Source organism: Alexandromys fortis, unplaced genomic scaffold (assembly GCF_014885135.2).
Source record: "Alexandromys fortis isolate MF-2015 unplaced genomic scaffold, M_Fortis_MF-2015_v1.1 scaffold_4, whole genome shotgun sequence".
NCBI classification, from domain to species: Eukaryota; Metazoa; Chordata; class Mammalia; order Rodentia; family Cricetidae; genus Alexandromys; species Alexandromys fortis.
This window is the reverse complement of record NW_026067944.1, coordinates 28,067,698-28,082,338: the sequence shown is the minus strand read 5'-3', so window position 1 is coordinate 28,082,338 and position 14,641 is coordinate 28,067,698. Positions and strand designations below refer to the sequence as shown.

At 41.6% G+C, this 14,641-nt stretch overlaps 1 protein-coding gene across 1 annotated transcript in view; it reads right to left on the bottom strand.

Moving 5' to 3' along the window:
• Positions 1-2,263: 2,263 nt before the first annotated feature.
• The window catches only part of Lsamp (limbic system associated membrane protein), a 622,510-nt gene continuing 610,132 nt past the window's right edge, over positions 2,264-14,641 (bottom strand). Inside the window, exon 7 of the mRNA XM_050149096.1 lies at positions 2,264-9,658. Coding sequence (XP_050005053.1) covers positions 9,561-9,658 — 98 coding nt within the window. The 3' untranslated portion in view covers positions 2,264-9,560. The remainder of the gene's footprint in view (positions 9,659-14,641) is intronic.

The window sequence follows — 14,641 nt, the reverse complement described above, 5'->3', positions numbered from 1 at the left end:
CTAAATGCAGCAATTAATGCTAACGAGTCTGCTGTTAGCGTGTAATATTCTTGCCGTTATAAAATCACGCACCACTGAATGTGGAACCTCAGTTTGTTCAACAGATGCCGATCTTAATGGCCACATTCTTTTTCCCATGGATAAGGTAGCTTTAGTTAAATGTACCATTAAAAATAACCATTTAAAATGTTAATGGAAACTGTGACTGTAACCACCGGGAATTTTTATTTTAGCCTCTGCTTCATTATTCCATATTTTCAAAAGGTCCTTGAGAAGGTGAGGAGTGTGTTTTCCATGAGGTGCTTCAAATCAGAAAGATGATATGTCTTCGCAGCACACAGGCCTGTGCTATTAACTTTAACCCTGTTTGGAGGCCTGTTTTCCTTTGGTCTCATCTCTTGTGCATTCGGGGTGTGAGGCAGAATTGCTTAATTGGGATTCTTGGTTGTTCCGCTACTTGATAGTACCATTATTCTATCATCCATTGTGATTAAGGGGGAAAAATACCAAGATGTTGTTATATAGAACAAGAAATCTTCATTTGCTAGAACAAGAAGCCTGGCTTAGGCTTGAGTTCTTTCTGGGAAATGGAAGTTGTAAAACAAAGGATTGGCGTACAGCAATGACACAGTGTCTTCCTGGGCTATATCAGTCATTATACTCAGGACACCTTTGAATGCTATAGACTGTGGGTGCAGGACAAGAGAGATTAAAGTCTCCAGAACTCACCTTGTTTGATTAACAGTCTCCAGGGGGCTGGAGAGATGGCTCAGAGACTGGAGAGATGGCTCAGGGGCTGGAGAGATGGCTCAGGGGCTGGAGAGATGGCTCAGGGGCTGGAGAGATGGCTTAGGGGCTGGAGAGATGGCTCAGGGGCTGGAGAGATGGCTCAGGGGCTGGAGAGATGCCTCAGAAGTTAAGAGCATTGGCTACTATTCCAGAGGACCCTGCTTCAATTCACAGGGCAGCTCACACACAACTGTCTGTAACTCCAGTTCTAGGGGATTTGACACCCTCACACAGACGTAGATGCAGGCAAAACACCAATGTACATAAAAATAAAAAGGAACGAGAGGGGGGGAGGAAGGAAGGAAGGAAGGCAGGCATACTATTGAGCCTGGAGATGCCTCATCCGCATTGTGGTGTGTGTCATCAGCTGATCACAAATGGAAGGCTGTCACACATCACGGTTTTATTGCTGGCACGTGAGTTTGATAAACACATCGTGGAAGGGCATTTTCTGATATTTTATTTGTTTAATTGATTTTTTTTTTGAAACAGGGTTTCACTCTGTAGACCGGACTAGCTTTGAACTCAGAGATACACCTGCCTCTGCCTCAAGTATTGGGGTTAAAGGTATGTGCCACCATCACCGGGCTCTGACTTGTTTCTTTAATGAAATTCAGATATGTGAACATTGAGTCTCTCTGCTGTTTCCTTGAACCACAGGGCTGAAGAGGAAAAACTTTCTTTTTCCTTTTCATTTTATTGGAGCTACACATAATGGCTCACTTCCTCCCTCCCTCTGTGAAGGAGCCAGGTTAGGATTGGTTCTCTGGTTCTCTTGAATGGGCTTCAGACCTTATTGTACTGCTAAGAATGAACTATGGACCCTCTTGGTCATTCTGAGAAACTATTGATAGTCATCCTCAGATTCTACAGGGTTTTTTTTTTTCCTTGCTCTAATTTTTATCTGTTCTGAGTAATGCTATAAGGGTCCTGTGATGATCCTGGGACTATTCTGTGAAGCTACATTTCAACAAGAATGGGAAGCAAACTGTATTTTCATAGGTAGAATAACAGGCAGCTTTGGGAGAGAACTTAGGGTTTCATTCAACCCTTAAAGACAACTCTAGAAATGGAGACGTTCACGAAAGGACATGATGTCCTCTTGGTGTCTGATCCCAGAGACCATGCATTCACGTTCTCACTCAGGAGCTGTCGGGTGCCTTCTTCCTCGGCAGCTTCCTCTGGGTAATTTGCTCATATTTTTCTGATTAGCTTTAAAAGAAGACAGAGGAAAACAAAATATCAGGGGCTCCCTTTGTTTTTTTTCTTGGGGAAGACAATTAAGGTAAATAGCGAATTCACATCTGCAGAGGAAACTTTGTCAGAAAGCCTTGCAGCCATTTTCCAGTATTTTGTCTGCCTCTCCCTGGCTCGATGTTTGCTCTCCCTGGCTTCATTTCCTGAGCTATTCACTAAAACCGTCGAGAAACAGGGCAGCCAACCACAAGATCACTTGGACTCAGGTCAACCAAGACACATCTCCTTTTCACGTTTATTTCATTTTGTTTTAAGATCACAGAAGAGCAGAGCATTCATACGTGTGAAGTAACAGAAGAAAGAACCAGAATTTAAATACATTTTAAAAGAAAAAAAGGCTTGTTTTGAATTTTAACTTTTTTTTTTTTCTTTTTACACACATTGCGCTTTTTACTTTCCTTCACAGAGCTAGTAGTCAGGGAAAAAAATATCCACCCAATAAACAAAAATAAAATAACTTGAGCAACAAAATAACTGAACCAAAAAAAAAAAAATGGCCATGTGTTGTTATCATCAAGGGAAGATCAGTTCATGTCTAGAGGGCTGGAAAAAGGAATATATTTTATATATATATTTATATGTATATAACACTGTTAATGAGGAGACGTCTAACCAAGAACAGGATTTATACAACCTTTAAGAGAGCAATGGAAAGGGAGGGGTTGAAGCAGGGCTGGGGAGAAGGTGAAGGCCTCTGTCCCTCCCCTTATTTCATCCCGTTAGCCTCCCCCCTCCCAGCAAATATCTATGGAGCAGAACTTGGCCAAAGTTCACCAGGATGAACCATGTTCATTCTCTGGTGAAGAGCAAAGACTTAGGTGAGTGGGTTCCAAGAGGCTCCTGACCAATGGCGAGGGCAGCTGCTGCACGCCAGGAAGCTAGCTCCATGGGTTTTCTTCGTTTGCAAGAAGCAGATTTTTTTTTTTTTAACTGTGCCTAGATTTACCCAGGAAGGGTTTGTATCGGGAAGCGGGTAGCTGCAGGGTGGACTCGCAAGCACCATCCGAAAAGCTGTGCCGTGGGAACAACATGGAATCGGGGAGGTATTCGGTGGGCGGGTCTCTCTCCCACTTACAGAGTGTCCTGAGAAGAGTAAGCCCACTGAACATCCTCGTCTAAAGTGAGAGTAATGCTGCAAGTGATGAGTAAACTCTGCTCTTCAGTGTCCAGGAGACCCCTATTCCTTGTGCTCTTTGGGGAGGTTCGTGAAAAGGTGACTGCTGGACAGTTGCTAGGCTGAATGTTGAAGACAGAATGGGAAGGACAATTGGACCTGCGCCGAATCTGCCCAGGACGTGGCCCAACGGAACAGATCCCTTGTTTACTGCTCCAAGCAACTGTTCTTGTTCAACCTCCGCGGAAACTTAGCTATCCCATTTGGTCTTTGCTTTTCCAGCTCACACTCCCTTTGACCGTGCCTCCCAATGGGCTTTTATGTCCTATTTCCCACATATCTGGACCAATCCAAACTGTTAAAAAAAAATGAGGCCTCTCTAACCACTTGCTTGATGTCACAGCCTATGAGTCAACCTCCTCCTTGCCTGTTTCTTACAAAACAGCCTTTTGAACTTGCCTGGGACCAGCCGAGAGTTTCCCGAGACACACATTTACTATAAGGATGAGAGAAATGTTTGGCCCAGGATGAGAGAAGGCTGATGTTTCCTCTCGCAGCACAACTTCCTCATGTGTTACATACATAATACCCAATCTGGCCATTTTCCTTCCTACGAAAGGTTATTAGGCTGAAGTCCAACAGTCTCATTTCTCAAGATTATGAGCAAGGAAGCCACCTCAGCTATTTCCGGGCCTTCACTCTGCATCTCTAAGAAAGTTCGCTCAGAAGAGAATTAAGGAATCGGTCTGGAGACTGTGTTCTAGAAGGAGCTATGTTGTGGAGGACGGTTTTGAGAGAGAACCCGAGACCAGCAATGGTTCTTTTTGGGTCCTCCATGGGTGGCAGCACTTAATAAAATTTCAATTCATATTTAAAATCAGAGTTTAGAGGTGGAAGAGGCTACGGACTGTCATCTAAATTCTTTACCTTTGGAGGGAGAAAGCTAAAAACTCAGGAATGTAAAATAACTTGCCAACATCAACATCACACGGCTTTTTGTGTGGTAAGACATAGAGGACAACCCAACTTTTCTGACTCCAATCCTGATCCCCTTTCACTTTACTGAGGCCTTAGGTGGACTAAAGTAAGACTCTCATCAAGGTGACCCAAATTTCCTTTTAGAATTGTCTTGTTGGACATCACTATACTTGCTTTGATGATTCTCTCAGTTCTGATTAGAGAAATGGTAGACAGGACACTGTGTTAAATCTGCAGGCACTTCAAACGACTGAGGTAAAACCTGTGAGTGACGCTCCCTGTTCAAACGACCCTGTGCCTTCTTTGTAACCCATAGGCATGTAGATCCATGAGGCTACTAGAGAATATATATTAAAAAAAATAAAGCAGGGCGCTTCAGCAAGATGTTTCTCAAGAATATAACGTATTTCTTACATCACATAATTTATTCAAATTGGGATGTCAAAAACGTTTTATGGGTTTGGTTATGTGTAAAGCAGACAAAAATGTGGGATATGTGATAATTTATTCATGTAATTATTGGTGAATCTGGCAAAGCTACTTAACTAAAGATACAATAAAAATATATATTGGCTGACAATAACCTGGTACACAGGAGCCTTTCACACCCTATTCCTCTTTCTTCCAGTTTGCCTAGGGTTTGTTGGGTCAAGCTAAAGAACTAATGAGAACCATTTGTGCTTGGCTGGAACTGCCGTTAAGTGTTCTGGGTGTCTACTTCCTTTGGCGAAGACAACCATATTTGGAACTTCAGGTTTTCTACTAGACGTTTGACCTGTAAAAAGTTTTGGGTTTTCTTCTTGTTATTTGACTTCCTTTTCTTAAAGATTTATAGATTTAGCTGAACTTGGGCTCTGCATGGAAAATGAAGTTTACACAGTTTATATTATGTATATAAACTAGTGATTTACATTGATTTATACATGATTGGTGCCTAATTTATTAATCAGCACAGTATGCAAATGCGCTGACGAGAAATCAGGATTTTAAAATAAGTTTTCTCCAATATCCATAAACATTTCGCTGACAGGAATGCCAAGCTAAACCTAAACCTAATATTAACATCGGCAGCCCTGCCAAGAGGAAAGTGATATACATTGTGGGCAAAACCAAATACTTTCTTAAGGTTCAGTTGGTGACCTTTGGACAGCACAGCTAAATGCAAACGAGAATGGTTTACTTTTCTTCCCACTGGTATGCAGGCAGATGTGAACTTCATTTTGCCTCTAGTGAGTTATTTACAGATATGATGTCGACCATAATCGTGAATTTACGTCACTTGGGCAGACTAAGGCTCTGGAAGAGAAACATTGGAAGTACTTAAGCAAGAAAGACACTTCCTGAAGTGGGTTTGTGTTTCTTAACCTGGGATCTATCTCACAATTTTTTTTATGGTATGTTTGTTTGTCTTCAGAATTTTGATATCTTTTTTGAGTCAGATGTAACATTGCACTTATATTGTTATAAAAACTGGCAGTTTGCAGGGGAACCAGGACTAAATCCCAGCTGAGAATTTATTAAGAAGGAAGAAAAACATGATGACATAGTTAATCCTAAAGCATGTGGTCTCATAGGCAAATTTCTTTCAAACAAACAGTAACAAGGTTGGCAAAAGGGGACCTGTGTCTTTCAAATGAAGAGTAGCTCTTTTTTTTTTTTTTAGTAAACCAAATTCTCTCTTCCTTTTAAGTTTAAACCATTGTTCTAATTTTTCTTATAATACATACATGATTGTAAATATATCCTTTGTAAAGATAAGATTTAAAACAATACATACACATATATATTATTATTTCGCACAAAAAAATCCAAACCCTATAAGGAACAAAATGAAAAATTTAGGGAGACTAGCCAGTAGAAGCTGTCACGCCGTAGTCAACTCGAGGAGGACCCTGTGACTGTGAGCTGAGAAGTAAAAACTCAAAGCAGTTTCATGCTGAGATGTTTAGTTTCTGTAGGCAGAGGAGGTAAACTCCATCTCTGGAGGAGAAACGCGCCTTTGTTTCTGTCCTCCAAGAACGTGAAAATCACGAGTTTTGTTACAAGGTCTCTTTGAATAGCCCCAGTTTCCTATGGAGTTAAAGGGAAAAAAATGTCCGTGGTGAGGGGACAAAATGTCTGTCTGACTTGGAAGAGAAGACAAGAGCCAAGCGGAAAGTCCTTCTGAGCAGGAAACACATCTGCTTTCCCATAAGCAGTCATTCTTTTTGGACAAGGCTGTTTTGCAAGAACAGCGTTCCTTCCACTAGGCAAAGCGGTTTTGATCAACAACTGAGCAGAGAATAAATAATTTTGCCACTGTTGAGCTCTAGGAGAGTTCTCCTTTGTTGAGGCCTGCCCTGGGTCAAGGTCATTTCTGCTTTTTAAACTGAAATATGAGGCTAAGGACTTTGTTTTGTGAATGGTGCAAGTTCACTTTTCATACAAAGCATATGAAATACATGAGTGGTCCCAATTAATGGATGAATTCCACTCCTTGATACTTATTATTCCCAATCGCTTGTTTGCTACTTCAGTAATTTGAGTGCCGACAAGTGAGATCATTTATAGCGATGTGATTACTTTACTGTTGAATGTATGGCATCTTGGTGTAGGTCCTCTGGACCCTATAGTGATTCTAATCTTGCTTCAAAGAATATTGTCCTCAGTTCTCCATATGACTTAGCAGTATTCACAAACCTATATGGTATATAACACCCAAGATTTTTTCCACAGGAAGGAGAAAATTTTAAAACTCTCAGATCCTGCTGGAGATATGAGTAAGCATCACATTTTAAAAAGTATCTTTAGCTATTTCCTCTATGGTCTTTTATAATAAAACAAACAAAAAATGGCATAGATATGATCAGGGATTCTTTTCAAAGGAGAGGCTCCTGCCACAAAATCAAGAATGTGTCCTTCTAAGATGATGGGGACACTGAAGACCAGGTGTATGGTTAAAGCCTGTGAGATGTTACAGCTATCTATTTCTGAAACTAATCCTAAACAATGCTGAATAAACTTCCTTCCTTCCTTCTATCTAGACTTGCATGCACACCTCTAAGATTTCACCTGAGGATGTGGATGCCTCTTTAATGTGGGAAGCATGTATCCCTCAGTTCTTCTACAAAGGGGAGCAGACTGCTAGAGCCATCCCAGATTGCCACGATGTCATTGGAATGCGGCACATCTTCTCTGTGTTGTAATAGCTAAGTTCTTAGATAAGAACTAATATCCTACCTCTTGAGCATCCATAAATCCCCTTACCCATCCTAAGCTCTGTCTGCCGTCTGTCTCATGCCACAACTGCCAATCCACAAAGAGAGGATTGTGACAGGTTTATAAAGTCAATGATGTAATTCCTTAGAAGAAATATAAAATACTGCTCAAATTCCTTTCATTCTTCCTCCATCCCTCCCTCCTTCCTTCCCTTCCTTCTTTCCTTCTCTTCATTTTTGTATCAATGTGACAGCCATTTTAAATATTAGAAAACTTGTGAGCTACTATTTGGCTCTGTGATATAACACATTATGGCCTCGACACTAATCCTCCATCCTTTTCTAAGGTGAATTATGTTGGATGTCTCTATAGACTAAACGAACGTGGTGGATGGTTTCCTATCAAAGATGCCCACATACAGAGGCAGCCTTTCCTGGAAGGCTTCCCCTTGGAAAACAGTCTTGGTAATGTACTGAGCTATGGGATGTTCACATAACTTCTGCCTGAATTCATCACAAGTTGTCCAGACCTGACGCTTAAGCAATTAGCTCAGGTGTCATTGTTAGTGTCACAGTGACTGTCAGAGATGTAAGTCTAAACAGAGTAGAGAAGGTGAATGCAATCTGCATCCGAGTGGCCTGGCTGTCAAACATGAAATAACCCCCATGGGCAATGGTGCTATACACATCATTAGTGGAGCGGAAACCTAAAAAAGCTTTAGTCTAGAACTCAAGGATGATGGTCTACAAGGGAGAACAAAGCCTGGAATCCGTATTTTGTGATGGCCAGTACTTTGCCTTAGAGGTTTGGCGGCCTCTGCAGGAGGGACTTGGGCATCCATCTACTTTCCATGTCTCCCTTCCAATCTTTCATCTGAAAGAGGCAGCAATCTCTGCTTAGGGGGATTATGGGGCAAGTGTTGTGTTATCTGAAGGTTACTGAGGGACTAAGCAGGCCTGCGTAGGATCTCCATGGCCTCCTCTTTCCCTTGTTTCTGGAGACCTGCTCAATGTATGTCACACATATCTCTTTAGTGGGCTCAGCCTCGATAAAGCTAGGAAATGCATGAATCAATCCCCCAGGCTTGTAAAATAAGAGTGAAATCAGAAACCACCTTCTCCCAGGTCATGTCATCCAGGCCACGGGTCTGTTCCCAGTCTGCTCACCCTATCGATAGTAGGCACTTTCATTTACAGTGATATTCTGAGTGACTCCCGACTGGGTTTTGAAAATGGGGCTAGGAGGGGCATGGGGTCCTGCCCACAGAAGGAGCACAGCTTGGTTCGAATGCGCACTGATGTCATGTGACAACCATGAAGCGAGGGGGAGGGATTCTGCTCCTTGCCTCCCACCCAGCCGCCTCCCCCAGCAACGTGTTACAGCCGCATCTCACAATTACAATGCAGGACAGTATCTACAGCACAGTGAGTCTATGTACACATGGACCATTCCCTTGGCATGCTTTAGAGAGAGACACATACACGCTCACACATATGTACACCTACGTGAGAGCGAAGAGACTTGAGCACACACGCGCACAGTGGAGAAAACTGAAAATGGCACTTCCTAGCATTTGCGGCCTGATTGGGTTGCTGGGGCAGAGGGGGCGGGGGTAGAGAAAAAGGGGACATTTGGAATGGGTGTGGTGGAGGGCAGAACACACTGGAGGGAAAGGGGATGCTCTCAAAAAGTTAGAGAGGTGGTAGAGGCAGGGGAGCTGAGAAAGGCTCTACATGGGTTTCCTTTGATAGTCCAAAATGGCTACACATCAGCGCAAATGAAAAACAGAAAAAAAAAATATATGGAAATATAAACACCAAAGGCAAGACCTTCTTCTTTTTTCCCCCCACAGGTGAAAATGGATGAAGGAAGGATAAAGTGTGAGGGGCGACAATATCCATCTGGTACTTCTCGACTAGTCTCATTTGTACAACGTCAGACAATTTTTAGCATGGCGGAACCTAAACACAGCAATCATTAGCTTAGAAGATAGACACATATTCCAGTAGAGGTTCCCCACCCTAAGGTACACTCGGATTTTATTGATGGATCTTAAAGTTGCTTTTAGCGTTGTATTTTCTTCATTTTCATACCCCTCCATTTATAAACACACAAACTTGTGAAATAATAGTCTCCCCTCCCCCCATTTTGCACTCTCTCTCTCTCTGTATCTGTGTGACGCACTTTTGTGTGTTTTTGTAATTATTTTTGAATTTTTATTCTATTAACATTTGCTGAGAAGGCAGAGAAGGGATGCTGCCAGCAGCCACAGTGGTACGGCCAGACTGATGGATCCGTTGATTCCTCTCACCGACCCGGGTCCTGCAGAGCAAAAGGAGAGAGAGAGAGAGACAGGATAAACACCTTCTGCCAGCTTTACTGGACAGCTGACTAAGGCTGGCATCAGAGGCAAGGCGTGGCCAGGTACTGATGTCTAGCTGTCTGTGCTCATGATGGCTCCCACCTTCTAATTCCCATCCTTTCTGGGGTACGAGGATGCGAAGGTGGCTGGTTTATTTTGAATATGGAACAACTCCTGCTTGAGAAGCTGCTAATGTGGCTGTCATGACTCTGTTGAGCCACCTTCCTCTCCCACAGTCTCCACACAATTACTGTGGAGCCGATCGTGATTAAGATTGCAAACAGTGGTGTGGCTCCTACAGGAGCTCAAAGCAGGCCCTCCCTGAAGACTCATCCTAGCAGCTCCATCAATCTCAGATGGGATCAGTCATCGGTCTCCGACTTCTTTTTCATAGGAAAGAGGCAGGATTATTTATTCTTTTACACGGGGCAACTATTACACAGTAGTGTTTAAGCATGGATGGTACCTTAGCAAGATAAAAACACAAGCAAACAAACAAAACACCCGAGTCTTATGCAGAAGTGGAGCTCATCCTCCCCCAAAGTCATCACTGTAGAAATTGAGAACAAAAGCAAAGAAAAGAAAGCCAACCTAAGTGACGAGGCTCGGCAGCAGGTTCAAACCTGGGGCAGCTGAGGATGGACCTGACCTGGGACTGATCCTGGGGTGTCATTCTGGGTCACTCGCATGGCCAATGAGAACGGGATGTGTGTTTGGGTCTGAGGGGATAGGGGAGGGAGAGTGGAGGAATAAAGATCCATGTGGGGATGATAATGAGCACCGCTGAGGCAGAGGTTTATAAGTCTGACTTACAGCTCACCATGTACACTTCTGGTTCTGTTTCCTCCTTCTGTGTAGCGGTGGTCATATTTCATTGAAAGGAAAATTTTAAGAAGAAGGACATTTTTTTTTCTCTCACTGAAGAGACTTTGATTTTAAGGCTATCTGCTTAGATGACGAGACTCAAAATAGAAACTGACCTGACCGTAATTATGGACCACTTTGAAATCTTATGGGCACATATGCAAGGTCTGCGTGAGTGGGCGTGCATGGTATGTAAAACTGATGGTGTGCCTCTACAATGGCAAGGTCTTCTGGTGAATGGCTTTGCACCAGGCTGGTTAAAATGGATCAAATTTAGGGCGGGTAACAGGGAAAAATACTGAATTCAAGAAGGAATTCCCAATCTATGTTCCATCTTAAATATCAAAAACAATGATAAGAATAAATTAAAATCAATACAGAGCTTTACAGTACCATAGTGTATTGTGATGCACATTTTGTAAGTAAAACTATAAATATGAATGCACAGTGGTGTGCTTACTAAAACAAAAAACTGTTTTACAGTGAGATATCAAAGGAAGAGAGATATCACATCCACAGTACACATGTGCATAGCTCATCGGGAGCAAGGCTGAATATTTAACCTGGGTGTCTAATTCTAGGGTCTTGGTTGCCACCACATGGCCGTGTGTATCTTGGTCAAACCTTTGGTGAGTGAAATTCAGACTGGTTAAAACAATGGTTAGTTCAGACAAAAACTACAAGAAGATGGAGACAGTATCAGAGTGGGGGGGAGGGAGAGAATGATAAGATATTTTGGCTAGAGCTTTACAGAACATTGCTTAATATGAAAATAGGAACATATGCAAACTTCAAGGCTTTCAATTATGCAAAATGAGCTTTGTCTGGTATAAAGCCATGGGAACAGAATCAAAAAGTTAAATATCCATCATCTCTAGTCAAACAACTCATTCTGCGATTTCCTGAATGTCTATGCTCATATTAATAAGAGAGACTCTGACCACCTTCAGGTTCAGTCTCATGAGACTGAAGCACCTGAGTGATTGTCACCAGCCTCTGGTGTCCAAGTGTTCTGAGACTTCATACAGTGGCTGCTATGACCTCCTCCTGTCCTCTGCCAAGCTTCCTAGATGCTTGGGACTGTCAAAACTCCCAGGGCTCCTGTCCCAGTAGCGAGTTTTCCTCCTGTATCTTTTTAGTGGCTGTCTCTATATTAGGCATTTGAGTTTCCTGGCACGTGTGTCTATTAATGTACCAGCAAGGTTTCCAGAATAGAGAAAAGCTGTACAAAAATTAAGGTCTTATACGCCAAAATGACTTTTGTTTTGAAATGGATTCTCAAAAAAAGAGCACAATTTGCTTTTTGCTGGAGTCTCATTTTTAGTGCCAGGATGGGCTACATCGTCTTCCTGACATCTGAGAAGTGAGTAATATCTAATGACGGCTAAGGAAACTGGTCTTATCATTTTACTCAAGAGGTCGGAAATTTTAAGACAGCAAATGTTCTATTATCTACAAGCATAACATACTCCTAGCAAGTTAGAAAAACACGCTAAAGTCAACATTCTTCTTAAGGCATTTGCATGCCTGGCTGTGTCTTATCTATGGTCTGCCCATCTATACACACACATGGGCAAGTTTATATTGCTGTCTAGATACTTATTTGAACCTGTATGATACATGTATGTATGATTGGTCTTTTGAAATGCATAATAAAAGAAATTAACTTTTATTTTTGTATGCTGGTCTGCTGTAATAAAAATTCATGCTATAAATGTCAATAATTTTTAATTGTATTCTTGATAGTCTTATTACACATCTGAAATGCATTATGTACATCTGGTAAAGATACTTTTGCCTATATCAATTATTATTTATTAAGTTCTCTCATGAAGATATTTAATGCACATATGTGGCTGCTTCTTGTCACAATTGATTTTTGAGAGTAAATAAGCAGAATTGGAGAAGACCGGGTAATAGTTGAAGAATTATTGAAGTTAGGTAAGCAGTTATAGATGCATGTGCCTACATAGGAGACTACTCCAGTTTGTGTCTAGTTCAGGGAAGAACAATCTACAAAATCATTAATTATGTTTTAGCTCATAGTTACAAAATTCTGCTTATTTGTTGATATGCAAATGGTAAATTTTAGTTCCTGTACCAGATGGCTATGCTCAGCAACTGCTTTCATATAGTGACAGATACAACGAAGTCACAAGTTTGAAAACATAATTTCGTCTTACGAATAGATAGGCAAATAAGAATCCAGAAGCTTGTTCTGTGGCTTCATATCACAGACCATAATCACATCATGATATTTAACCATATCCTATATGGTCTCTGTGGGACTTGGGAAATACTCAGGATAGTATTCACAAGGCAAAAATTTTGCTTTCAGAAATAAATGAAATGCCAACCCAAATCAAAGATGTTTATGAATTAGATCAGGTTTAAAGAAAACCCAAACCGTTTTATCTACTTATTATATGTGTATGTCAGTGTATGCTTGCATGTCATGATGTCTGTGGCCAGAGGACAACTAAGGTAGCCATTCTCCCCTTCCCTGATGTGGGTCCCAGGGACCAAACTCAGGTCCTCTGGCTTGGTAGCAGGTGACTTTACCCACTGAACCACTGAGCCTGTATGACTTGGGGCTTTTAGATTTACTAATAAGAGACAAACTTCAGGTGCAGTGAAATAATAAATCAAGGTCGTCATGCAGGGGATGCGAGACAATACGAAGGTATATACGAGAGTTCACCTTGTTGTGACCATGTTTATAAAAGGACAAAACCTGTAACTTACTGCAAATCTTATTAAACATCCTAAAATGGAAGAATATGAGAAAGTTTTGGGCAAGATTCTCTGCTGCTGATCCGATGTAGGATTCTGAGCTCATTGCTTTGCTTTTCTTCAAATGCCTGTTTTGGGGAGGCTTTATAATTCGCAGACCAATGTTGCTGCCTTTTGTTTTTTCCATTGTGACTGATTTTATTTCAAGTTATCTTTAACCATGTCAGTGGCGATCCCTGGCTGTCCATTACAGCCAGTAAGCATCATAGTTAGTCTTAGGTTGTGTTTCAATTATACAAAAAGAAAAAAAAATGCCTTGGAATTGTCGAAGGCTGAGAATGACTAAAAATAAAGCAAAAATCCTAGCAATTTATGAAAAAAAAAAAGATGCTGGATAGCAGAGGCCCACAGTCTGTAGAATCTCCAAAACAGAAGTTCTGTGTGATCTACAAGGCCTGCGCAGAGCACTTTACTGGACTGAGAAGCCATGTTGAAGGCCAGTGCGATAACATTGACTCTGGTGCCACCTTCTGTCTATTTACTGCTAGTGCAGTTTCCTCTGTGTGGTTGAATTTGGGGTTGAAGCCTGTAATCCCCAGGACTGGAGCAGATGAGAGGAGAGAGAGCACTGGTTTTGAGTACTATTCCTTAAACACAGACTCTTCCTGCATTTACTCCCTGTCTTTACCCTCTAGAAAGAAAGGTTTTTGTCAGCCAGGGCTGTCTTGTAATACAGCTAGGAGCAACAAGTCTTTCTCCTCAAGGCAGGTGTGTTGGAGCGTGGCTGTAGCCTAGTACTTGGGAAGTGGAGGCAGGAGGGCAAGGAGAGTATGATCTGCTTGGTAATACGAGTTTAAGGCCAGCCTGGAATGCATTAGGCCCTGACACACACACACAAAGAAAGACCAAAGTAAAACAAACAAACCCCAAACCAGAAAACATTATGAAGCACTTTCTGCACACCATTTATGAAAAATTTAGTTACTACTTGCACTCACACTGATGTCTTATCATGATGATATTTGAATAAAAAGCTATACCTTATTCATCATCCATATCAAATTCCTGAGGTTTCATGTGTGCTACTGGGCAAATTAATGAACATTTTGTGACTCTATTAGGAAAAGATAAAAGGCTAAAGAAGCCACTAATATTTTATGCCTTCTTGCCTCAACAAGTCCTGTCTTAAGAGTACACTTATGGATACTTCCTATCTGCTGGATAGTATGAACTGCAAAGACAACCCACCAACAGGGTACCGGTCTATAAACCATAAAACCTCTCTGGCTTTTGGATGCTGGGGGACATAAATCCCCAAAGAATATGTTCTTATTATAGGTGATGAT